The sequence below is a fragment of the Notolepis coatsorum genome, assembly GCF_963971535.1.
Source record: "Notolepis coatsorum genome assembly, chromosome: 7".
NCBI classification, from domain to species: domain Eukaryota; kingdom Metazoa; phylum Chordata; class Actinopteri; order Aulopiformes; family Paralepididae; genus Notolepis; species Notolepis coatsorum.
Genome location: NC_140171.1, coordinates 70,044,081 through 70,070,373, shown reverse-complemented (window position 1 = coordinate 70,070,373; position 26,293 = coordinate 70,044,081). Strand labels below are relative to the sequence as shown.

Sequence of the window (26,293 nt, the reverse complement as noted above, 5' to 3'; positions counted from 1 at the left end):
GAGGCCTCACTCGAGGAGGAAACTATTGACTTCTGCTAGCATGAACACCACTTTATATTATGTGCACACACACTCAATGTCACACTATCTCACCTAGAATTAGAAGACCATCATGAACCAATGTTCAGTGTCATGAACCTGGTTACCTCTGGGAGACAAAATGCACTTTAAAGGAACACGCCAATATTATGGGAAATGCGCTTACCATCTTCTCCAGAGTCAGACAAGATATATACCAATTTCCTGTTTGTTCAGTAGAAGGCTATCTGGCTGCAAGGAAGTCAGTGATTTCAAGTACCTGGGCTCGTGGGTCAACTCGTCCAAGCAAGACCTTAAAGTGAGGAAGGCACTTGCGTGGAGGGCTCTGAACGGCATGACCAGTGTGTGGAAATCCAACCTCCCCCGTCAAATCAAGCTCAACTTCTTTCATGCAACAGTTGAGTCTGTCCTTTTGTATGGCAGTGAATGCTGGACCTTGAAGCCCACCCTGCAGAAGTCCTTGGATGGGTGCTACACCAGAATGATGCGTGTGGTGCTCAACATCAACAGGGATGAGCATGTCACTAATGCAAACTTGTATGGGGGGGTGCTAAAGGTGAGCGATAAAGTGGCAGTCAGGAGAATGAGGCTGGCAGGTCACTGCCAGAGACACCATGAGATGCCAACCAGAAAACTTGTGCTGTGGGAACCAACACACGGGCATCGATCACGAGGACGTCCCACGTTAACCTACGTGGACGTACTCAGGAGATGCGGGAACAGAATGCACCGGCGAGCTAGCCAGATGCATGGAGGATCGGGATGACTGGAAGCACCGATGGACGGCCCGTCCGAGGACGACCTAGATAGAGATAGCCTAGCTTAGCACAAATGGATGGAAGCGGATAGAGACCAATAGCCTAGCTTAGAATTCCAGGAGAGGTGTTTTTGGCCAACAGTTAGGCTAGCTGGTCCTTTTCCACTCCCATTCAGTTGTGTTAAACTAGGCTAGCTTGCAGCCGGATAGCTGTCTACTGAACGCACAGAGAGGAAATTGGTATCTATCTTATTGTAGACTACCAGTGCTGAAGTTAGATTATGAGAAGGTTGGGACTGCATCCCATACTCATATCAATCTAGTCTCTCACTTGGTTAGTTGTGCAAGCACTAAAACACACACACACACACACACACACACACACACACACACACACACACACACACACACACACACACACACACACACACACACACACACACACACACACACACACACACACACACACACACACACACACACACACACACACACACACACACACACACACACACACACACACACACACACACACACACACACACACACACACACACACACGACACGTGTTGGGTGCCATAGGTTACCGTGACCCAAGGGTGTGAGAGTATGTCCTGTGCCGTGTAGCGAGCCTCTACGTTGACTTGTAGCATCTTTCCTATGAGCTCCTATGAAAAACACACACAACAAAACAGTTTAGGATGATAACTAAAGACCTTTTAAACAGTAGTGTCATGGTAGCTGAGGAGGTGGTCTACTGCTGAGGAGGAGGAGGAAGAGGAGGAGAATATAGTCTGTACAGTATGTATCCTTGGCTACACCACTGTATTTAATTCCACAGGCACAGCTTGTTCCTGTGTCATACTGACATGTACAAGTTGATCAGATTGCTATTACTGTAGCCAAAGTTAAGAGACAGCAAACATACTCATGCATACATATAGACCCCCCCCCTCCACCCACCCACCCCCCCCTCCCACACACACACACACACACACACACACACACACACACACACACACACACACACACACACACACACACACACACACACACACACACACACACACACACACACACACACACACACACACACACACACACACACACACACACACACACACACACACACACACACACACACACACACACACACACACACACACACACACACAGCTGGGGGTGTTGCTTTCAGAGCAGGCAGTTTCAGGCTGTGAGATGTTTAATACTAGCCTTGTTTAAAGTAAGGGAGGCACAGCGATGGTTAAGTACAGGTTTGTCTGGCAGGGTAACCAGGGCCTGTCACTGGATCACACTGTGTAAAGGTCAGGGACTGCTGCTCTTAGTCAGGGAACAGATAGGGGTGTGTGGCACAGATTATGAAGAGGCTTTGGCCCTCCATATATTTGCACACGTTTGTGTGTGTGTGTGTGTGTCTGTTAGAGTTAAATGCACACGCGAGCGATGGTCCTGACCTTGACTGAGTCAGTGATGTTGTCCCAGTAAGGACTGGGGAATTCCAGTCTCCCCACCAAGATCTGATCAAACAGGTCCTCCTGTAGGTTACTCTCACTACAGAGAGAGGGGAGGGGGAGAGATAGAGAGAGAGAGAGAGAGAGAGAGAGAGAGAGAGAGAGAGAGAGAGAGAGAGAGAGAGAGAGAGAGAGAGAGAGAGAGAGAGAGAGAGAGAGAGAGAATGCAACATTAATAACAGTTATGTGTGTGGGCCCTGAACACACAATGCACTCCCGCATAGTGATTATACTGCATTGCTGAATTTTGCCTGCCAAAAAGAAATAGCCTGCACTCTCATTTTGAGAGCAAAAGAGTCAAGGACACATAATGCAGCCGTTGGACATTAGCCAGAAAAGTGCTCTAAATATACACTGAATATATGGGACACATACCACTAAGTCTCAAGACTAATAACTCAACTCAATGATTAGTTATCAACACTATAACTAATCATCTGGGAGTGTTTATGCTAAGATCACTCATGTGACAACAATAACACAGCAAGTGTGTTCGCATTTCATGAATATGAAACGTGGAATAATGAGAGGGTGGCTGTTAATCCTTATAATGCATAGTTTAATATTAGTAACGCAATGTTGGTTTCTAGAATGTTCCAACATGTCATGTAATTTTAAGAAACACTACTGCATAGGATACATAAAGCAAACTATATGGTTTAATATGATATCTAAGAGTCTCCTACATTCTATCTACAGTTGCAGTAGTGCTAGAAAACGTTAGGTTATGACTATAACCAAGTTCTGTTAACACTAGTGGACGCTCAGCGTCTCATTGCATATATCTCGCTTCAGCATATATACACTGAATACATTTCAAAATGTACCTTTAAATGCCAGCATTCATCTGGCCACACCCCCATCCGCTTACCTATATAAGCAGGGGTGGTGCCACACACTCATCTCCTTCCCAACAAATTTCACCACAATGAAAAATCAAGGGCTGCAGCGGCGTCTAGACGCTGAGCGTCCACTAGTGTTAACAGAACTTGGTTATAGTCATAACCTAACGTTCTGTATCACACTAGCTCCCGCTCAGCGTCTCATTGCATAATAGGAGCTGAGCGGGAGCTAGAAGCTCGACAAATACACCCCGCTGAAGGCCCCCCACAACCATCAGAACAGGGAGGGCCGAGCCCCCCCGACCCCCCTTAATGGAGGGCACCCCCCCTATTAGAGGTTTCCCGGGAGGGCGACGGACCCGACCGTGCGAAGAGGCACTCAAGCAACTCAACGCACAGGGTGAGCAGACCGTGGCTTGACCCCACGACTACACACACGCACAACCCGCATGCCACCCGGGAACGAACGGAGGAAACAACCTCGTTACTGCCCCCAGAATCACGGGGTCAAGGGCAAACCCAACCCCGTGGCAAGGCCGTAGCAGCGGAGCGCGAAGGAAGACCCAGACCCACCAAAGGGACTGGACCCCCTGGAACGGGGGCCCGGAGAAGTCCATGATGCCAGCATTAAGACCCCACCAGGTGGGCACTTAGTGACCCCGCCCCCCACATCGCCAGCGTATTCGGACAAAGGCCCCTCAGCCGAGCGGGCCCTGTCCCCCCAATAGTACACCGCCTGGCACACTGACCCTGCAGAACAGGCAGTCAGCATGGCCGTAAGCACACAAAAAAGGTTAACCAACGGAAGCAGGCAGCGCACCGGGGAAAAACCAGGCAACAGGCTGTTAACCCTAGCCTGGAGACTGCGGACGAGACAGGCGCCAGAGGAGACAGCTGAACACAGCCGCCCCGGCGGAAGGGGCGTAAGCTGGCGGTGTTGCATGACCAAGCCTCCATTAAAAAAAACCCACCCAGAGGGGTTGAGGCAGAGAAGGCTGACACGATTGGCAGACGTCATGAACGTGCAGGGGCACCCTCAACCGGTGAACCCGGGAGTTGACACTGCTCCAACACACCAGGGAATCAACCACCTTGGTGTTACTCAATGCGGTGGTTGTTCCTATAACCCCTCAAGAAAAAACTCCAAAACACACCTGCGGGTATACATCGGCTATACCGCAGTACAAGTGTTTCAGTTTTTCAAAAAAGGGTTAACCCAGGCCTATGGGTCGACGAAACATTACTTCGGACCGGGCCCGGCGATACGGGAAGTACAGGGTCACCAGAGGAGGTCAAAGACCACCCCAACAGGCCCCTCTTCGCCATGCGTGAGAGAGGAGCGAAAAAGAATGGAGAACCAGCCCCAAGCACACCGTACTTGGTATTCCCAGGCGGTCTCCCAACCAAGTACTAACCAGGACCAACCTGTGTAGCGGCCGAGATCTGACGAGATCGAGCGTGTACAGGTTGGCATGGCCGTAAGCCATTACGACAGTGCTGAGTAAAAAACGTACCCAACCAGGGTCTCCATAGTGCTTAACCCTGTGACACCCGGACCGACCTGGCATTTTTCCCCCTGAAAAAACCCCAAGTCCCTCAGGGTACCAGAACAGCAGATCTGCATCCCCGGCGGACAACGGGTTCAACTGATCCGGACCAGCGTGACCAGAACCAGTCCCGTGCCCTAACCACGCCGACATGCCTACTCCAGGAGAAGGGGCAGATATGCGTGTTGATCTTAAACATGAAAAGAAGACGCCACCCAGACGTTCGGGCGAACCGCGCCCGGTGGCCCACCCCCAGGGCGTGAGACCCCTCTACATATGTTCAGATCCATTCCGTCATCATCCCCCAGATATGAACGAGAATCCGTCGATAACCAAACCAGGTCGTCGGATTTGGTCGTCGGAAGAGGAAAAGCCTCCATCCCAGTTGCTTTATAAAAACGCCGTTTTAACCTCAAGCAACCAAGGCGTGCCAGTCAGTCGCCTGTTTACAGAACACCCCGAGCTAGCACTATACGTGCGTCGGGACACACCCACATCAATGAACAGGCTATTTAGACCTGTCATTGAATCCCCAAGGCGCCCAGGGGAACGACAAGAGGGGTGTGACACTTCCTAACTCCAACTCTTTTTAATAGAAAAGCAGGAAGCACCAACAGTATGTATCCCAGTCTACACAGCCGGGGGTAAAAATTGTTCACATTTTTACATCCCACCACCCTCCCATAGGAAGTAGACGGGAATCCCCAGAGAGACTTCCCACGCGAGCTGTACAGATTGAAAAGAATATATTGCACCTTGAGCCATGTAAAAAATTGGTTTTAGGGCTCTCCGGGGAGGAGGCACTGAACCCATACACACTCAATAATCGAATTGAATCGAATACATACACAATAGAGTAGGACTCCTTCTTGAGGGTCCACTCACCTTGACAATCTGAGGAGGAGGCTCTGTACTCTGAAGGAGGCTCCCTCACATGGAAGGAGGATTCCCAACTCACAGAAAGACCGAATAGGAGCTTGGTGAGGAGGAGCCCTGACCACCCCCCCAAAACAGATCCATCACATGGACCTGAACAGCACACGGAAGTCCTACCAACAGAGACACGCACGGTGACGTACTCTATGGCGGGGGAATTTCTGCGGTGCACACGCCCAATATTCCAGGCCGTGGGACCAGGAAACTCCCCCCCCCCCCCCCCCTCACCCTGTAACGTGCCGAACCGCAACGTGACAGGAACCTTGAAGGACAGGGGGTTTACCCCTGACCAACAGAAAAAAGGGGGGAGGAAAGGTTACCAGTTCACCCCTTTACGACCCCACACCCATGATACGATGTAATGACAAAAAGAGAGTATGACACAGTCATAGTCAGCTCCATGAAGCGTCTGACAGCTTCACACAGCGCATGAGCTAACCTGCTATCTGATTTTTACTAAGGAAAAAACACAGAATAGAGAGGGCTCTTCAAGAGCCCCGGTACCAAACTTACACATGTGCTTCTGTGGCCAGTCCAACCCAGTTGTAGGTCACATGACACACACAACCCATCATCACCTACAAAAAATGGCAAAAACACTCTACAGAGGAACGCCGTTTTTCATAATGAGAGAATACATAATTCTCGATTAGTATCGGCCACAGGCCTTGCTAAGCACACACGAAAGCGATCAAACAATCTTTTCTTTTAGGAAAATAAAGTTTCTCCAGCAGTTGTAGCACAACCTCAGCAATCAAGCTAAGGGTTACATCGCATCCCTACCACACAGTGACACAATGTAGTGCAACAACATGTCTGATAGGAGGATGAGGAAGTCCCCAGGGAACCGGGGGGAAACACAATCCTCCTACTTTACCCTTAATACGGCCAGTTAAAACAGGAAAACCTGTTAATATGTGAACACACTGTTCATTGTCATTACAGGCTGAGAAAAGAATCATTCTTTACTCATTTGTCACTAAGCATAGCTTTATAGGTTAGTTAACCCCCTTAGTTGTGAGTACACGGTACATATAAACACACATGATGTTTCTCAACACAACAAACCAGATCATTTTCACATCTGTAACAACAACCCGATTTGCATGGAGAAGCTAAATACCAGTGACAAGACAATTCACACATAACTCGCGTCGTATCCTAAATGTAGTGCAACAACACTCGTTTTGGAAAACATCGTTATTTACAAAACATTTAGAAGGGAAAGCCAGAAGAAGTGTATACGGTCTGGCCAAACCTTGCCTACCCGGAGCGTAGATCAACGAAGTGCAGTCTCAAGGCACCGTAGTAAACACAGCCATTCTGTGTTGCCGACCCGGCCAGCGGCGCCGCTAGAGCTGCCGCGGTATCGGTATTACCGCGGTATCGCTGTTACATCATGCCCACCGCAGCGTTGGGCTGAATACCGGCATCACAGCTGTTTTTTAATATATTATTATTATTATTATTACGCTCTCGTTGGGCTTGCGGCTCTGCAGATATACCCTACTTCTCTGTCGAGATTCCAAGCGACCCTATTGGGTACCAGAAAAGTCACATGAAACACTGCAGACCACTGATTGGTCAGAAGAGATACGCGTCACATGCTTGGAGCATCTTGCAGCGCTTTTACTTCCTGAATCTCAGCCATCACAACACGGCTAATAGTACGTTAGCTCCCACCGGAGACCGGAGTGGATTACCGACGCCGTCGCTCCTCAGGGAACGAGGCATAATGATTTTACTGCAACGAAATGTTATAATAAAAGCCCTTCGTTCTATACACTTGTCTGATTGAAAACTTTATTAACAGACCGCAGAATGGGTACAACTCGGCACGCTCTGAGCAAAGAAAGGAACTTAGATATTAATTGAGTAACGCTTGCCTCAGCAGCTGGAACAGGCTGTTATTGGGGTGGTGGGGGTCTTTCATTATCCTGCAGGCTCTGGATTTGCACCTCTTGTTGTATAGAGCCTGCAGGGGAGGTAGCGCAATACCCGTGGTACGCTCGGCTGAGCGCACCACTCTCTGTAGGGCCTTCTTGTCCTGTGCCGTGCTGTTCCCATACCAGGCAGTGATGTTTCCGGTCAAGATGCTCTCTACAGCTCCTGAGTAGAAGGACTGGAGTATCTTCCCCGATACTCTGAACTTCCTTAACTGTCTCAGGTGGTAGAGGCGCTGCTTCGCTTTCTTTACTACTGTGTCTATGTGTGTTGACCATGTCAGATCCTCTGAGATGTGGACCCCCAGGTACTTGAAGCTGCTCACCCTGTCCACGGTAGCCCCGTTAATCATCAGTGGTGTGTGTGTCTCCTGCTGTCCTCTCCTATAATCCACGATCAGCTCCTTGGTTTTACCAATGTTCAGGAGCAGGCTGTTGTCCTGGCACCAACGTTCCAGTACCTCAACCTCCTCTCGGTAGGCCTTCTCGTCGTTGTCCGAGATCAGCCCCACCACCACCGTGTCGTCGGCGAACTTCACTATGGAGTTGGAGCTGAACTTGGCCACACAATCGTGTGTGTAGAGTGAGTACAGCAGGGGGCTTAGAACACAGCCCTGGGGGGACCCGATGCTCAGGGTGATGGTGTTGGAGGTCTGACCCCCCACCCTGACCGCCTGGGGTCTTTCACTCAGAAAGTCCAGTACCCAGGCGCTCAGGGCGGAGCTCAGACCTAGCTCGATCAGCTTGTCCACCAGTCTGGTGGGGACTATGGTGTTGAACGCTGAGCTGTAGTCAATGAACAACAGTCTCACATAGCCCCCCTTCTGACGGTCAAGGTGGGAGAGAGTGCTGTGCAGTACCTGGGAGACCGCGTCGTCAGTGGACCTGTTTGTCCTGTATGCAAATTGCATAGGGTCCATATCACTGGGGAGAGAGGCACAAATGTGGTCCTTGACCAGCCTCTCGAAACATTTCATGACCACAGAGGTGAGTGCCACCGGTCTGTAGTCATTTGGACATGTTGGGGAGGGTTTCTTCGGTACAGGGATGATGGTAGACATCTTGAAGCAGGCAGGGACTACTGACTCCGCCAGGGATTGATTAAATATGGCGGTGAACACCGGGGCAAGCTGGTTTGCACAGGACTTAAGTATGCGTCCTGTTATACCATCTGGGCCCGCAGCCTTCCTGGTGTTCACCTGCATAAATGCTCTTCTCACACTGTGTTCCGACAACGAGAGAGCGCCCCCGCCCCCCCCGCGGTTGCCCCCCCCCTCCACAACAGCCGGTGCGCCAGTGACGTCACTAGCCAGAGGGCTAGCGGCGACACTGTCTACACCGAACCGAGTGTAGAAGGAGTTGAGTTTGTCCGCGAGAGAGGCGTCGTCGCTCCCCATTGAGGGGGCGCTGACTTTGTAGTCAGTTATTGTCTTCAGTCCCCTCCACAAGCCTCTTGTGTCGTTTTGTGCCATTTGTGTCTCCAGTTTCTCAGCATATGTCCTCTTAGCAAGTTTAACAGCCTTGCGCAGAGTGTAGACTGAAGCCTTGTACTCTTCCATATTTCCTGACTCTCTGCCCAGGTTGTAAGCCGTGGTGCGTGAGTTCAGGGCTGCTTTTATAGTGCTGTCCACCCAAGGTTTCTGGTTTGGGAAAACCTGCGCCTTCTTTGTGAGGACAATACCGTCTGCCACTGTTGTTATGTAACTCACAACGGTATCAGCGTACTCGCTGATGTCACTGGCGCTTCCTTTAAACATGGTACATGGTAAACAACATAGGTAAGCGGATGGGGGTGTGGCCAGATGAATGCTGGCATTTAAAGGTACATTTTGAAATGTATTCAGTGTATATATGCTGAAGCGAGATATATGCAATGAGACGCTGAGCGGGAGCTAGTGTGATACAGAACTGCATCCACTGCTTGAAAAATCCAATGATAATAGAACATCATTAACTAGTCTTTTCCTCTTCCTCAGGGAAAAATGTATACAAAGCAGATGCTTAAAATGTGACCTGCCGTCATAATACAAGCATCTAAATAGAAGCTGTTTGGATATGAAAGCAGGCTTAGAACAGAGAATATAACGGTGACTCAGGTTAGAGCTGCTGGAACCAAATTACCCCCTCTCTCTCTCTCTCTCTCTCTCTCACACGCACACGCACACGCACACACACACACACACACACACCTTCTGAAGGGAGGAAAGCCACACAGGAGGATATAGGTGATAACTCCAGCTGCCCAGATATCCACCTTCAGACCATAGCTGTGGAGAGACACAGACAGATTAAATAGTTGACAGGAAATACACTTGGGTCCAAACTGTTCCCCAGCAACATAATTCCAGTAAAAACTGTCTATAAATACCACCACTACTACCACCTATGTTGCTTCTTTCAGGGAAAGACTCATGGAATATCAAATTACAGCTGATCTCCTCTCAAACCACAGAGGCCTTCAGTAGGCAAAAAAAGTCAATCTTTGACACAGCAACACAGTGAAAATATCTTTGTTCTTTTTGACATTGTACAAATATTTTACAGTATTTGTGCTTTCCATTGCAAATGACAGTGATTGACATCTTTTTGGTGTATTCTTTTTGTGACAATTTGTCTTTTCTTTTTGTGACAATTTTGTGATACTGCTGCAAGGAAAATGTTTTAGCTTAATTAAAAATTACATATATAATTGTATCATTTGTATTGTTGACGTTGTTATAGTACAAATCCATGGAGGTATACTTTAATATTCATTATACCTCCCAGTCCTGCAGCACACTGTGCCAGATCTAAACAGATGGTTCCTCCAGCAATTCACACATAATGTCTGAAAAGATGGGTTTTCGTTATTTTCGTTTTTATTCCCCACCAAAGGTGTGAAGATCTGTCTAAAACACCAAGCTACACAACAGAGCCAGCTCACCCAGACTCAGTGATGATATAAACAACAGAGCCACCAAGACTCAGTGATGATATAAACAACAGAGCCACCCAGATTCAGTGATGATATAAATAACAGAGCCACCCAGACTCAGTGATGATATAAACAACAGAGCCACCAAGACTCAGTGATGATATAAACAACAGAGCCACCCAGACTCAGTGATGATATAAACAACAGAGCCACCCAGACTCAGCGAGGACATAAACAACAGAGCCACCCAGACTCAGCGAGGACTTATTCAATCTTTATTTATACTCGATAATACACTGAGTAATTAAACTCATTTACAGTGCCGTCGAGATGTTACATACACAAGTGGCACAGTGTCTTCATACATATAAAGACATCAGACAATCAGAATAATTAAGAACACATTTTAAAATACATCAAAAAATATATATAATAAAAAAAAAAATAATAATAATAAATAAAAAAAATATATATAGAGCCAGCTCACCCAGACTCAGTGATGATCTCAGGGGCCACGTATGTGGGGGTTCCACACACTGTGTACAGGGGGCCCTCCACCACGGTGGCCAGGCCAAAGTCCCCCAGCTTCAGGGATTTGGTGCCGTCTGGGTACTCAAACACCTGAAAGACACACACATAGAGTGGCAGCAAGTGTGTGTGTACACATCGCATTGTGTGTGTGCGTGCGTGCGTGTTCCAGGGTGGCTTATATGGGGCAGGTAATGAATAAAGCATTGGCAGTCTAATATAATAATCTGAGATAAGAGCATCAAAAAGATCAGTAATACACACCCTGTTCATGGCTGTAAATAATGTACTGTGTGTGTGTGTGTGTGTGTGTGTGTGTGTGTGTGTGTGTGTGTGTGTGTGTGTGTGTGTGTGTGTGTGTGTGTACTGTATGTACTGTATGTACCAGCAGGTTCTCAGGCTTGATGTCTCTATGAACAATGTTCATACAGTGCAGGTACTTCAGGGCTCCTGCCAGGTTGTAGACCATGATGCTGGCATCTCTCTCGGTGTATTTAGTGGAGGAGGTGATGGCATCAAACAGGTCTCCTCCCTGCAGCAAAACAGTGTCCTTAGTTACTACATCACACTACAGTATGACTGTCCCTCTATAATCTGCTAGTCTCATCAAGTTCAAGTCACATACAAATGTACACATATCATATATAGATGGAGTATAATTTGGCCTTATTCGACTTGTGAAAATCTCTTATTTCCACACTCAAAGATGCGTGATCAGAACACAGACCAGGGGAAGTGAGCTCCATGCAAGACACAACTAAAAGTGTCAAGAGGAATGGAATGATGATGTTGACAGAACGTTTCACTCGCTGCTAATTGTGAGTAGAATTACAGTTTTTGTATTTTTATAGTTAAAGGAACAAGTCAACATTTTGGGAAATTAGCGTACCGTCTCCTCCAGAGAGACAAGAAGATAGATACCAGTCTCCTCTCTGTGCGTTCAGTAGAAAGCTATCTGGCTGCATGTTAGCCTAGCTTAGCACAATGAATGGAAGCGGACAGTGACAGGTAGCCTTCGGGAGAGGTGTTGGACAAGGCCTAGGTTACCTGTGCTGTCACCGACCGCTTCCATTCATTGTGCTAAGCTAGGCTAGCGTGCAGCCAGATAGCTTTCTACTGAACGCACAGAGAGGAAACTGGTATCTATCTTCTTGTCTCTCTCTGGAGAAGACAGTAAGCTAATTTCCCCAAATGTTGGCGTGTTCCTTTAACATTATGCACTAGTGAGCATTGTGTTGTGATGATGAAGAGCAGTGTTGAATGAAATGTTCTCTAATCTGAGTTGAGTAGACAGTGTAGCCGGTACCTTGACCAGTTCCATGACCAGGTAGAGCTCAGAGGGCGTGTCCACCTCCTCCAGCAGCAGGATGATGTTGGGGTGCTTCACTCTACGCAGCACAGACACCTCGTTCTCTATCAGGTGCTCCTGGAGGGACAGACAGACAGGTAGACACACAGATAGACAGACGGACATATACACATAAACATACCGTTAGTCATACATTTTACAGTACAGTATTTAAGTAGATGTTGTACACATGCAAATATGCACATCAAAGTAATACAGACATTTTAATATTGCTGACTTTCATCCCATATACAGTAATATTCTAGAGAGAAGAAAAACTCAATATTGATTTAGTTTGAATGATGATGCTCTGTATCCAGGCTTTAGCCATCGCATTGTGTGTGTGTGTGTGCGTGCGTGCGTGTGTGTTCCAGGGTGGCTTATATGGGGCAGGTAATGAATAAAGCATTGGCAGTCTAATCTAATAATTTGAGATAAGAGCATCAAAAAGATCAGTAATACACACCCTGTTCATGGCTGTAAATAATGTACTGTGTGTGTGTGTGTGTGTGTGTGTGTGTGTGTGTGTGTGTGTGTGTGTGTGTGTGTGTGTGTGTGTGTGTGTGTGTGTGTGTGTGTGTGTGTGTGTGTGTGTGTGTGTGTGTGTGTGAGTGACACACCTTTCCACTGCATTTGGCCTTGTCAATTATCTTCAGTGCATATTCTTTGCCTGTGGACCTAAACAGAAACAATACATTAACAATACACTGACAATACATTAACAATATACTGACAATACATTAACAATACACTGACAATACATTAACAATATACTGACAATACATTAACAATATACTGACAATACATTAACAATACACTGACAATACGCTTGACAATACACTGACAATATACTGACATTTTAATCAAATACCTTTGAATTTTTTTTGTCAATTTGGATTTTTGGAAATGGAAATCATTACAGTAACCATGCAGATGATTTTAGATGTGCTTCACTCCTAAAGCTTTCTTCTGAATAACTTCCAACTACCCTAAACATGATGATCAATAATAACCTATGAGCGGTAGGACACTAGCACCCTGCAGGCACCATAATAAGTTGGAAGGAAGTGCAGCTGAATAGTGTGTTCCGTGTTGCCTGGAGCTCATATCACATATAAGTAATAATATAAAACCTCAAGTAAAGTATAGATGCTGCCAAAACGACTTAAAGTACTGTAACAAAGTAAAGTATAGATGCTGCCAAAACTACTTAAAGTATTGTAACAAAGTAAAGTATAGATGCTGCCAAAACTACTTAAAGTATTGTAACAAAGTAAAGTATAGATGCTGCCAAAACTACTTAAAGTACTGTAACAAAGTAAAGTATAGATGCTGCCAAAACTACTTAAAGTATTGTAACAAAGTAAAGTATAGATGCTGCCAAAACTACTTAAAGTACTGTAACAAAGTAAAGTATAGATGCTGCCAAAACTACTTAAAGTACTGTAACAAAGTAAAGTATAGATGCTGCCAAAACTACTTAAAGTATTGTAACAAAGTAAAGTATAGATGCTGCCAAAACTACTTAAAGTATTGTGGGTCTTGGACTTCCTGACGGGCAGACCCCAGGTGGTGAGAGCAGGCAACTGCACCTCCTCATCCATCACCCTCAACATAGGGGCCCCCCAGGGCTGTGTTCTGAGTCCCCTCCTCTACTCCCTGTACACACATGACTGTGTGGCTCAGCGGAATAACAACACAATCATCAAATTTGCTGACGACACAGTAGTGGTGGGCCTGATCTCTGCAAACGACGAGAGGGCCTACCTGGAAGAGGTCAAGGTCCTGGCGGGATGGTGCCAGGAGAACAGCCTCTCCCTGAACGTCAGCAAAACAAAGGAGATGATTGTGGACTTTAGGAGGTCGGGGGTCAGGGACTACAGCCCCCTCAGCATCGACGGGGCACCGGTTGAGAGAGTGAACAGTTTTAAGTACCTCAGAGCCCACATATCCGAGGACTTGACATGGACCACACACATTGACAGTGTTGTGAAGAAGGCACGACAACGCCTCTACTTCCTCAGGCGCCTAAGGAAGTTCCAAGTCAGTCAGAAGATCCTTAAGAACTTCTACTCATGTACAATAGAGAGCATCCTGACTGGCAATATCACCTCCTGGTTTGGGAATAGCACCGCACAAGACCGAAGCAGACTACAGAGAGTGACACGTTCAGCCAAACGCACAATTGGAGGGGGCTTCCCACCCTCCAGAACATTTACAACAAGCGGTGAAGGGGTAAGGCTAAGAGAATCATCAAGGACTCCAGCCACCCAAAGAACTGCCTCTTTGAACTGCTGCGGTCAGGCAAGCGATACCGGAGTCTCATGGCAAGCACAGAAAGACTCAGAAGAAGCTTCTATCCCCAGGCCATCAGGCTGCTCAACGAACAATAAACACTATGCAACAACCATCAAATGCACACAGCACACACATCCACACACACACACTCACTTTAAACAAACAACACACTGCAGCACCCACTCTCCACACTTTAGAACACCTAAACACACTTTATATTTATTGGTAAATGATTTGCACTACAACCTGTACACCTTACTGTAAACTGTACCTAAATTGTACCTCATCCCATTTCTGCTTTGCACTATATAGTATTGTATATTAGTACATTGCATAGTATATTGTATATTGTATGGTAACTCAGTTACTTCTATTCTGCATCGAACATTGTACATGTATATACTGAACACTGTGACTTCTATTTTTACTTCTATTTTTACATGCTATACTATTTTATTTCATACTTATCTTGTCTAGCACAGTCTCTGGAGCGTAACAGTAAGAAGCATTTTGTATAAAAGTATTCTGTACTTCTGTATGACAACTATTAAAGAAACTTGTAACAAAGTACTTCCATGTTGTTACTTTACACCGGTGCATGCACACAAACACACACACACACACACACACACACACACATTACCAAGCCTTAGGGGACATTCACTTACAGTCATTCCATAACCCTTTACCCTAACCGTAATGTAACCCTAACCCTAAAATAACCCCATATCCTTATGGGGTCTCACCATTTGGTCCCCACAAGGATAAGAAAACTCACACACACACACATACACACACAAAACGTGTGTCACTGTGCCTTTAAAAACACAGACTGAGGAGCTGCTGTGTGATAATATAAAGTCCTTATCTGTTGGAACAACACAACATACAAAACAACACTATTTGTTTTCATTCCCTTGACGTTGGGGAGTTGTACAACACAAGTTCGTCCAACGTTTCTCATCTATGTTCTTGTCTCTTCTGATAGTGGGAGTAATGAGTAATGAGGTCACGATGCTGCGTTAATGATACAGCTGTAGAGGAACCTGTTCACACGTCGTCAGTATGTTTCACCCACCTGTCCACGCACTCTTTGACCACAGCAAAGTTCCCATCTCCAATGACCTTGCCGACCATATATTTGTCGAAGATGGTGGAGGCGGATTGGTTGCCGTTAACTGCACAGGGAAGAGGTATGGGTTAAAACAGGAAACACTAGTGGGGGGGGGGGGGGGGGGGGGTACTACCTTGGTCACCCCATCATACCTATTCCAAGTACTAAACTTGTATTGGGTGCTGATCTGACTCGTTTGTTTTACTCAACAATATAATCTTAGACCATCAAGTTTGGGTCATTGAACAAAATTATTAACACCTAATCTATTTCCCCCCCTCAATTAGAAAGATCTAACATTGTTACAGTATGAAAACAAAAAGCTGAAAATCTGTCACTTTACTTAGATCTTTGGCATTCTACACATGACTTCAGATTTTAGTATTAGGAGAAATTCTCCAATATCCATTTCAGCCAGGGATCAGCCCTCTGAACACACTGTGCAACATCATCTTGACCAACGATTCAAGTAGCACTGTGGCAAAATAGAGTGACTGCACAAGGTTGCTTTGTCAAGAGAGAGACCTTGCAGTGTAAATACTGCCTGCTTCTATTAATGTAGCACATCTCATCATTATGCAGAAGAAAAGGCTCTCGCTCTTCCTGCAGCATTCAGAGCGGTACATTAATGTAGACACATTGCCCAAGGGCATTTAGTCAAGTCACACTGTTCACACAGCTCTAGTTATACTACACACTTATTCACCCACAACACGCTCTCAGCGTCGCTCTGTGTGCGCAGGGATATTGCTGTTGTTGTTATGTTGTTGTTGTTGTCGTTAGGTACGCAATCTGTGTAATCTGTCCCATGAATCTGGGGATATGGTGGAACACATTGACTAAATGTCGGGGGATATGGGGACTGTAGTCAGGGCCATGTGCTTTGGGGAGGGGGGGAGGAGCTGGCAGCCACGTGGCACACGAGAGGAGGAGGGGAGAGAGGAAGGAAAGGAGAGGGGAGGAACGAGGAGAGGAGCGGAGAAAATAATAGAAGAGATGAGGAGAAAAGGAAAGGAGAAGAAAGGAAAGGAGAGAAGACGAAAATTAGATTTTTAAAATGTCTTTATTAGTTTATTGCTATGACCTACAATAGAGAAAAGAAGAGAAGAGAAGAGAAGAGAAGAGAAGAGAAGAGAAGAGAAGAGAAGAGAAGAGAAGAGAAGAGAAGAGAAGAGAATAAACATGACATACCCTCAGGGCTAAGGCGGTTGGTTTGCTCCTGGTGGTTGCTGGAGGCGCCATTGACATTAGGGGCAGAGAAGTGATGAGGAGGAAGGATCTGGAGGAGAGAAGAGGATGGAGAATAGAGGAGATGAGAGGAGAGGAGAGGGGGGTTGAGAGAAGAAGAAGACAAATAAAACAGAGATGAGCATCTCGGTATAAAAGCTATACATGTATCACCATGGCAACCCTGGAGTAAAGTGGGGGGGGGGGGGGGGGGGGGGGGGCGACATTGTGCAAAGAGAATAGGTAAACAGTAAAGCTTGATTGGATACTACCTCTTGCTTAAACAAAAGTGAATTAAGCAATTTGACAACCTTGATTAATGGCACCGTATTAGGTGGAATGCAGGGATCAATATACAACTTTTAATTACCAACTGTGAACATGAGGGCAAAAAGTTATGTCTACTGATAAAATAATGGGATTCTCAATGAAACCACAGGGCTCGTGTCCACTAGACAGTGACACTGTGTATTATTGTCTTTGGTTGTTTTTAATGAGATCTACAGAAGAGAAATGCTGCCTACAGCATTAGCATCGCACATATCCAGAGGCACTGCGAGGACAAGCATCCTTCGGTTCAATTCATGCCAAGAACATTGTCAAATAAAAATAAAAGACAATGTGGTGATATGACGAGATGATCTTCATCATTAGGATGAAGGGACCCCCACATCACGAGTCTGTTCCAGTGTCCCAGGGACCCCCACATCACAAGAGTCTGTTCCAGTGTCCCAGGGACCCCCACATCACAAGAGTCTGTTCCAGTGTCCCAGGGACCCCCACATCACAAGAGTCTGTTCCAGTGTCCCAGGGACCCCCACATCACAAGAGTCTGTTCCAGGGACCCCCACATCACAAGAGTCTGTTCCAGTGTCCCAAGGACCCCCACATCACAAGAGTCTGTTCCAGGGACCCCCACATCACAAGAGTCTGTTCCAGGGACCCCCACATCACAAGAGTCTGTTCCAGTGTCCCAAGGACCCCCACATCACGAGTCTGTTCCAGGGACCCCCACATCACGAGTCTGTTCCAGGGACCCCCACATCACGAGTCTGTTCCAGGGACCCCCACATCACAAGAGTCTGTTCCAGGGACCCCCACATCACAAGAGTCTGTCCCAAGGACCCCCACATCACAAGAGTCTGTTCCAGGGACCCCCACATCACAAGAGTCTGTCCCAAGGACCCCCACATCACAAGAGTCTGTCCCAAGGACCCCCACATCACAAGAGTCTGTCCCAAGGACCCCCACATCACAAGAGTCTGTCCCAAGGACCCCCACATCACAAGAGTCTGTCCCAAGGACCCCCACATCACAAGAGGCTGTCCCAGGGACCCCCACATCACAAGAGTCTGTTCCAGGGACCCCCACATCACAAGAGTCTGTTCCAGGGACCCCCACATCACAAGAGGCTGTTCCAGGGACCCCCACATCACGAGTATGTCCCAGGGACCCCCATCTGAGAAGATATCTGTTATTATGTCTGCGGTAGGCGGAGGCTATCCAGGACATTATGCATTCAGTAGCGTCTGTGTGTGCGTGCGTGTGTGTGTGTGTGTGTGTGTGCATGTGCGTGTGCGTGTGTGTGTGTGTCATAGCTGCCACGTGTGAGTGGTGAGATGAATGCACTCGCAATCTTTAACATCTAAGCTCACATACACCCGTTGTAACTGCCATCGTTATTGCAGTTGGGACATAAGATGCACTGGACGCTTTTGGTAAACATGTGCCTAGGTTACCACACTAAGATTGGCGTTTAAACAAGCCCTGAACAGCGGGCGAGTCTACAAACAACACCTGAACCTCTGCGACCCGAGCCCAACACCGGCTGGAGATGTTCATGTAGACTTCGAGCAACACGTGCGACCAATGTCAGATTGCGAGTGGATTACTTTCCAGAGACATGAAAGAGCGTACAGGGGGACACTGGACACAAAACTGCTCCAGGTAAGATCTAACTTTGCTGTTACTCCCGGAGGCACAGAGAAGTGGGGCAGACTGGTGTCAATTCTGATCAGCGTTTTTTCTTATGATGGAATATTCTCCGCGACGCAACGAAACGCGCGTCCGTACGGATTCAGGCTTCTGAAATATGTCGCCAGAATCCTGAAGAAATTCCCTCTCTCTGCCGATTTCCCAGTGGACCTTACACCTGACTCTCTAACACATTGGATAGAAACGCAGCTCTGCTTCATCCGTGAGAGAATACAACCAGCGTTGCGGGCCTCTGGGACAGAGACACATCGGCAGAAAAGAAAAGTTTCCAGGAACAAGCTGGCATACCTCTGGCAACACCGCAACTCAAAGGCAATCAATATAATTTTGAATAACAGCTATTTTCCCAAAACTCCCCCCCACTGTTAGTGATACAGTCAATGTGAATGACTACTATAAAGCTAAATGTCAAACTGCACCAAGCGCTGCCACTCCCCTGGCTACACCCCCTTGGTACAATTTCATTGACAAAATAGAGCCAGGCTATTTCCCAGATACCCATGATTTTACAACAGAGGAGGTGGATGCAGTTCTGACTTCTCTTCCCAATAACAAGGCTAGCGGATCTGATGGGGTCATCTATGAGACGTTGAGAGCTACCAGGCCCACGTCAACACAGACACTCACACATATCTACACGGGCTGGCTCCACTGTACTTAGCTGAGCTCCTGCATCACCACACCCCATCCAGAGCCCTAAGGTCTGCTGACCAGCTGCTGCTGGAGGTGCCTAGGACCAGGCTTAAAACTAGGGGAGATAGAGCCTTTGCTGCTGCTGCCCCCCGGCTCTGGAACAGCCTCCCCCACATAAGATCTGCCCAGAGCCTAGAGGTTTTTAAATCCTTGCTCAAAACACACCTCTTCTGCCTGGCCTTTGACCAGAGCTAGCCTAGCATTTACACATGACGTCCACTGTCACTCTGGACTTTTTATCCAATTTCCCTGTCTCTTTTTATATTGCACTTTGCCCTTGCTTTCTTATATGTACTGTACTTTACCTTTTTCTGTAATTTTAGTGTATTTTATTGCATTGTATGTGTTTTATCATGTTGTAAAGCACTTTGGTTTGGCTGTTAGTCATTTGTAAATGTGCTATATAAATAAAACTGACTTGACTTGACTTGACTTCAATGCCTGCCTGATAAATGAGAAGGTGCCTGATTCGTGGAAAGGGGCCCTCATCCATAGAATACCAAAAAAGGAAAATGTCCCAGATGATCCTTCCACTTGGCGTGACATTTCACTATTGCCCACTATATAAAGTCTTTATGAAGTGTCTACTCACCCGCATCTTACCCTGGCTGGTGGACACAGGGATTCTCTGCCCCCATCAGAAAGCTTATATCAATAGACAGGGAATGAACGAACATGGGTTTTGCTTAAAAACCGGAATCGACGATTTTAAACATGAATCATCCAGATTCTACACAGTGTTTTTGGACTTTAGAGACGCATTTGGTACACTCTCCCATGAGGTGATGTTAAAAGCATTAGAGGAAATACACCTGCCTCAGCCTTTTGTGAATATTGTATCCAGTGTATACCAAGGTTCAATTATCCAAGTTATCTGTGGGCAGCAGCTCACAGAGCCGATTGCACTGAAGGTGGGAATAAAAAACTGGCTGTCCCTGGAGTGCCGTGAACTTCATCCTAGCACTCAACCAGTGGATGAAGTGGATTTACCAGTGCGCTCCTCTGCATGTCCGATCCCCAAATCCTGTTCAGGGATACGCAGACGACGTGCAGGTGTCATCACGACAGGAAGATGTCATCATTAACATGCTGGCACGCACTGATGAGTTCCTCCAATGGTCAGGGCTGGAGGTGAAGCAAGCCAAGTGCGCCGTACTCCATGAGCGCCGCAGTGGAGGCAACCGCTGATATAAGGCCAAGAACGACAAGCCCCCCTCCTTTCTTGTAATGGGCCAACCCATCAAGGTGTATTCCCGTAATGAGACCTACCCATACCTTGGCCACAGGTTTAACATTGCTGGAGAGTGGGGGGAGCAGGTCGAGGAGCTCACTACAGAGTTTTCCCATCGTCTACACCTGATTGACTTGTCCCCCCTCCCCGTCCTCATGACGTTTTAGGCTGTGAGATAGGTGGCTCTGGCTAAAATTCAACATCTCTTTGCCAATGTACACATCCCCTCAAGGCACTGAGAGAAATGACAAACAAAACTGTTCAGCTGGTCAGAAAGTGGGTAGGCCTCAACACACACTCCACATGGGGCATGATCTTTCTCCCATGTGGAGAGGGAGGGCTGGGAGTCCCCAATGTCGAGTGGACCTACATAGCCACCAGGCTAGCCCACCTGCTCCACATGCTTAATAATGATGATGTCACCATCAGAGAAATGGCCAGGGCCTCTCTCCTGCTGGATCTACGCAGAAGGAAGATCCCCCTGGCCAGCGCAGACCAGAATAACTTCCTCTGCTTCAGGAGGAAAGACTCTGGGAAACTGGACTCTCAGGCCAAGGACTTTGGGGTCTGGTCTGACTGGCCAGATCTCAATGACCTCTGCAACCGGACTGGAGTTCAGCTGAAATGGACAAGACTCGCAATGATCACTCAGTCTCACACTCAGTGTTTAAGAACGCTGCTGTTGGTGAGGATGTTTTTTAATTTACCATCAAAGCAAGACTGCAGGTATTACCCACTAAATACAATCTGTCCACTTGGTATCCTCAAACTCACAGTCCATTCTGTTTAAACCATCAGGATTCACAACACCTAGAATCCATTGCACACATAAGTCTTGGCCATGTATACAAATGCACCATGACCGGTCTGAGAATTGCTGCAATGTCTAAAAGAAAAGCCAAACAAATTGCCAAATATTGCTCTGTCACAGCTATTGGCAGCTTAGCCACATGGAGAAGGAGGTGCTATGTGTACCCTTAAGTGTTCAGTGCTGCTAGGGCGGCTACGTGGCGTAGTGGGCAAGGCACTCGCCACGAATGCGGAGACGCTGGGCTCGCCTGTTCGAGCCCAGCGCTCCACATTGCTTTCAGTTTAGCTGGTCGTTCATACTAATACACATTGGCCGTATTAGGGGGTGGGAAACTGATGGGTGGAGATCGGGCGTTGTGGACAGCGACTCCTACAGGTCGGTTGGTGCGCCTGCGCAGTAGAATCAGGAGGTGTCGGGGGCAGCGTGAGCCTCCCACGCGTTACTCCTCGCCACTGAGAGATCGAGCTGCGCAGGTGAAAAGATGCGACTGCTGTTACCTCAAGTACCGGAGGGGACTTGTGCTATGTATGACTTAGTCCACATTGCAGCCGGCTTGTGGGAAGCAAGAAACAGCGTTCGTGACAGGGGAGGGTTGAATTGGATGATACGAAATTGGGATGGGAGAAAATATAGAAAATGGGAGAAAAAGTGGATAGAAAAAAAAGTGTTCAGTGCTGCTTGGCCCGATACATTTGATTCCCTGTTTATGTAATATAATTTGTGGAACCAAATAAAGTATTCAAATGTGTGTGTGTGTGTGTGTGTGTGTGTGTGTGTGTGTGTGTGTGTGTGTGTGTGTGTGTGTGTGTGTGTGTGTGTGTGTGTGTGTGTGTGTGTGTGTGTCAATATATTGCAAACTATAGGGCTGATCAGTATGTGCTTTGGCGCAGAAAGTTATAGAGGCACAAGGATGAGCATGTGGGAATATGTCATGCAACGGGAAGTATTTTGGGGGAATTCATTTCCAGCATTCTCAATTATTTTGGAGACAGACTTTTGAGTCCTTTGTGTAGTTATGCTACACCTTTTTACCGCCAAAGGGCAATGGCTTCAAATGCTGCCACCGAGACTACTGCAGGGGGTCGGCACAAAGACAGTACAATACTACAGACAGTTGGCCACTCCCTCCATCCCAGCATGCTTTGCGGGTGCAGCAAAATGTGTGGTTTTAGTTGTTTAACCTCTTAAGCCCGACCAGTACCGGGCCTAGATTTATTTCACGTCACAGATAGATCAATACAGTCCGTATTAAGTGATGTTGTGTTTCTGTTTCAAATGTAGCCAAGAGTAAAGACCCTAACCCTATCAAAACAGCAGTCAAAGTGTAATTTTTTTTTTTTTTTTTTAACTTTATTTTTTAGCGTTTATCGCTTTCCTGGTCAAGCATGACCGACAGTTGCAGGGTGAAACGGGAGAGAGAGCAGGGGGAGACATTCGGCAAATGACGGCGGGTCCGGGAATCGAACTCGGAGTCAACCAGATCCGTGACGCAGCACGGAGTCCCGCGCGAGCGCGGTAACATGGTGTGCTACTGGAGCACCCTAGTCAAAGTGTATTTTCAGCACTATGTTTGTTTAGCAATGGTGTTATTAGCTAAATATGAGCTTGTAAAAATCTCCACACATTGCACCGGAAAACAGATGATTTAGACGTGAGGACAGGAAGCCGGCATGAAATCGTTGTAGTCCTAAGAAAGAGGAGACCCAGGGCTTTCGATGGACGTCTAAATTTCATAAAACTACACTACCCAGCTCACACCAGCCGCAGACAAACAAAGGCAAACTGTTTTGTTCTGACAAATATTGTGAATGTCGTATTTATATCTCACGGTTGGAACAAACCTCAACATTATTGCCATAAAATACAATGTATATTGTTTCTTTACCTTTCTGTGAACGTCTAGAAAAGAAACACTTTTCAATCCGTAGATTTTTTATGCAGCTCTCGCCATTATACAAAAGTAACTGTACTTACAGTAGATTTCATTCACGGTCTTTACTGCCCTCTATCGCGTGCCTGGTGGTACTAAATCCAGATTTAACACCGGAATCCGACAGAGGAGGTCTTGGCCTTAAAAATTATGTATCACATGACCATATGAAGCCATTTATAGGCCTGATATTCTATATTCATATTTCATATTGCATGTGTCCGGATGGCAAAATTCAGTACTGTATCTACAAAAAAAACTGTAAATGATCTACCCCTTGTTAATTTGCTTAGATATTTACTATAAGTGTCTAACAACCAGTGACGTCAGACTACACCTCCCTATAGCAATAGCATTCCATGGATACATGTGCTCCAATGAACACCCATTCTAGTTAAATATAATTTAGCCAAGATAGTTATCCATAACGGTCTAAACTATAGCTGGAGAGATAAGAGAGATAAGATAACAGACGAGAGCGCAAAATCATATATTCTTTCGCTGCAATAACTTCTTGTAAATAAAACATTACTGGAATTCAATTGTTCCTTATTTTGCCGGGGACCCCCTCAAGGACCAATGTTGAGATCCAATAGAGACGTTATTCACTCCACATGGACAGAACAACACTTCTGAATAGGATACAGTTCCACCATCGCAGTGCTTGGCCCCGAAAGAAAAGAAGTGAGAGGTTATTTATATAACTGTGTTAATGGTGAATGTGGCCTAAAATACACTCGTCCTTCAGCAGGTACAGGGTGCCAAGTTCTCACGATAGATCTCCCACTGCTAAGTGACTTATCATCCGTGCAGTGAAAACCATCATGGCAGTAAGTGAATGAATAATTTGTGAGGAGGGGTGTGTGTGTGTGTGTGGTGTGTGTGTGTGTGTGGTGTGTGGTGTGTGGTGTGTGGTGTGTGTGTGTTGTGTGTGTGTGTGTGTGTGTGTGTGTGTGTGTGTGTGTGTGTGTGTGTGTACCCATGTACATGTCAAAATACTTCCCAAAGGTCAGTGAATACCACGATCACAACACCAGAGGGAGCTCCACAAATCATGTAAAACCCAGATTCGGCTCAAACAAGGGACTAAACACGTTTCGCAATTATGCCACATCAATGTGGAACGCCCTGCCTAAAGCTGTAAAGGAATGTGAATCACTACCCACCTTCAAAAACACTCTCAAAAAACACCTACGTGAGACTGCAATTCGAAACTGGCCCCTACAAATGTCCTAACCTAGTTGTACAGTAAATGACCAAGTAAGGCTTTGTCAACATTCCAATGTACAGTGTAAAATGTGTGTGTGTCCCCTACCCAACCCCCCCCCCCCCCTCCCCCCCCCCCCCACCTCCAATGTACAGCCCTCACCCAACCCACCCAACCCCACCCCACCAACCTCCTCCAATGTACAGTTTCTACGCCAAATGTATATACACTCCTTTTCTGGACACTTTTGTATCACAAACAGTACTGTATTTGCAAATCTGATATGTCATAAATGTATAGATGTAGCAGTACTGTCTATCTGTATGTCATGTATGTCATATGTTATGATGAATTGAAAATGGGGGACCCTGGTGGAAACAAGACGAAAGTCTTTCTCTGGTCTGCATCCCCTTAACAATTGTATGTATTGAGATGTACTGTACTGTACCCATTCTGCAATCTGTTAATAAACTTTTCAATCAATCAATCAATCAATGTGTGTGTAAGCGTATGTACTTACTTGCATTTGAAGAATCAACTGGAAATACCCGCAGACAAAATGCCTCAAAAAGTAGTCATGACACTGAGATCATGACTCATCAATTTATCCCATGATGATCTACTCCAGTACAACAAGGCAGAGATTAAAAAAGCAAGTGTGTTACGGATGTGATGTAGTGACTCACCTTGAAACTGCGAGGTGCACGGGGGCTTGTGGGCGAAGGGCTGGAGGACTTGGTGCACTTGGGAGTGGAGATCAGGCTACTGGACACCCCGTTTACTATAGAGGAGAGGGGGGGGTGAAGAGAGAGATAGGGGGAGAGGGAGAGAGAATAGATAGAAGGATAGAAGAAAGAAGATAGAAGAGAAGAAAGTGGAAAGAGTTTATTCTTTGACTGGGTTAGCTCTATCAACGAGCTTTGTATACAAAGCTCTATACCAAACCGCAGCACATTCTGAGGGTTAAGTCAATAACTCGTCCTATTTAATTATTGCAATGCTGTATATACATACAAAGCTTGTCAATAGAGCTACGATTGGGTATATATGTGTGTGTGTGTATGTGTGTGTGTGTCTTTAGTTGTGTGTGCTTTTAGACAGGACACCATTCCACCCACAAAAGGATTCTGCTCTGCTGTAATTGGTAGCCAGACCGATGCCATATGTCACCCACAGGGGGATATCTGGGTCATAGTTAGCGTTGTTCCGATACCGATACCAGTATCGGAAATGCCTCCGATACAGCCTAAAATGCTGGTATCGGCGAGTACGCTTCAATTCTATGCTCCGATACCATATGACGTAATTTATCAACAACACGTGCGGTATCCTCCTGCTGAGAGTGAGCATTATAAAACAAACGTGTGAATTAAAGTGTCAATGCTGTTTGTCATTTTAACA

General features: G+C 46.5%; 1 protein-coding gene across 1 annotated transcript in view; it reads right to left on the bottom strand.

Annotated features, from left to right (window-relative positions):
* LOC311231345 (serine/threonine-protein kinase DCLK2-like) overlaps nt 1-26,293 on the bottom strand; it is a gene marked incomplete at its 5' end in the record, with an annotated part of 196,107 nt that overhangs the window by 10,189 nt on the left and 159,625 nt on the right. The window contains 10 exon segments of the mRNA XM_084317901.1: nt 1,384-1,464; nt 2,272-2,368; nt 9,786-9,863; nt 10,998-11,131; nt 11,424-11,570; nt 12,345-12,464; nt 13,007-13,064; nt 15,763-15,862; nt 16,990-17,077; nt 25,579-25,673. Of these exon segments, the coding sequence (XP_084174027.1) occupies nt 1,384-1,464; nt 2,272-2,368; nt 9,786-9,863; nt 10,998-11,131; nt 11,424-11,570; nt 12,345-12,464; nt 13,007-13,064; nt 15,763-15,862; nt 16,990-17,077; nt 25,579-25,673 (998 nt within the window).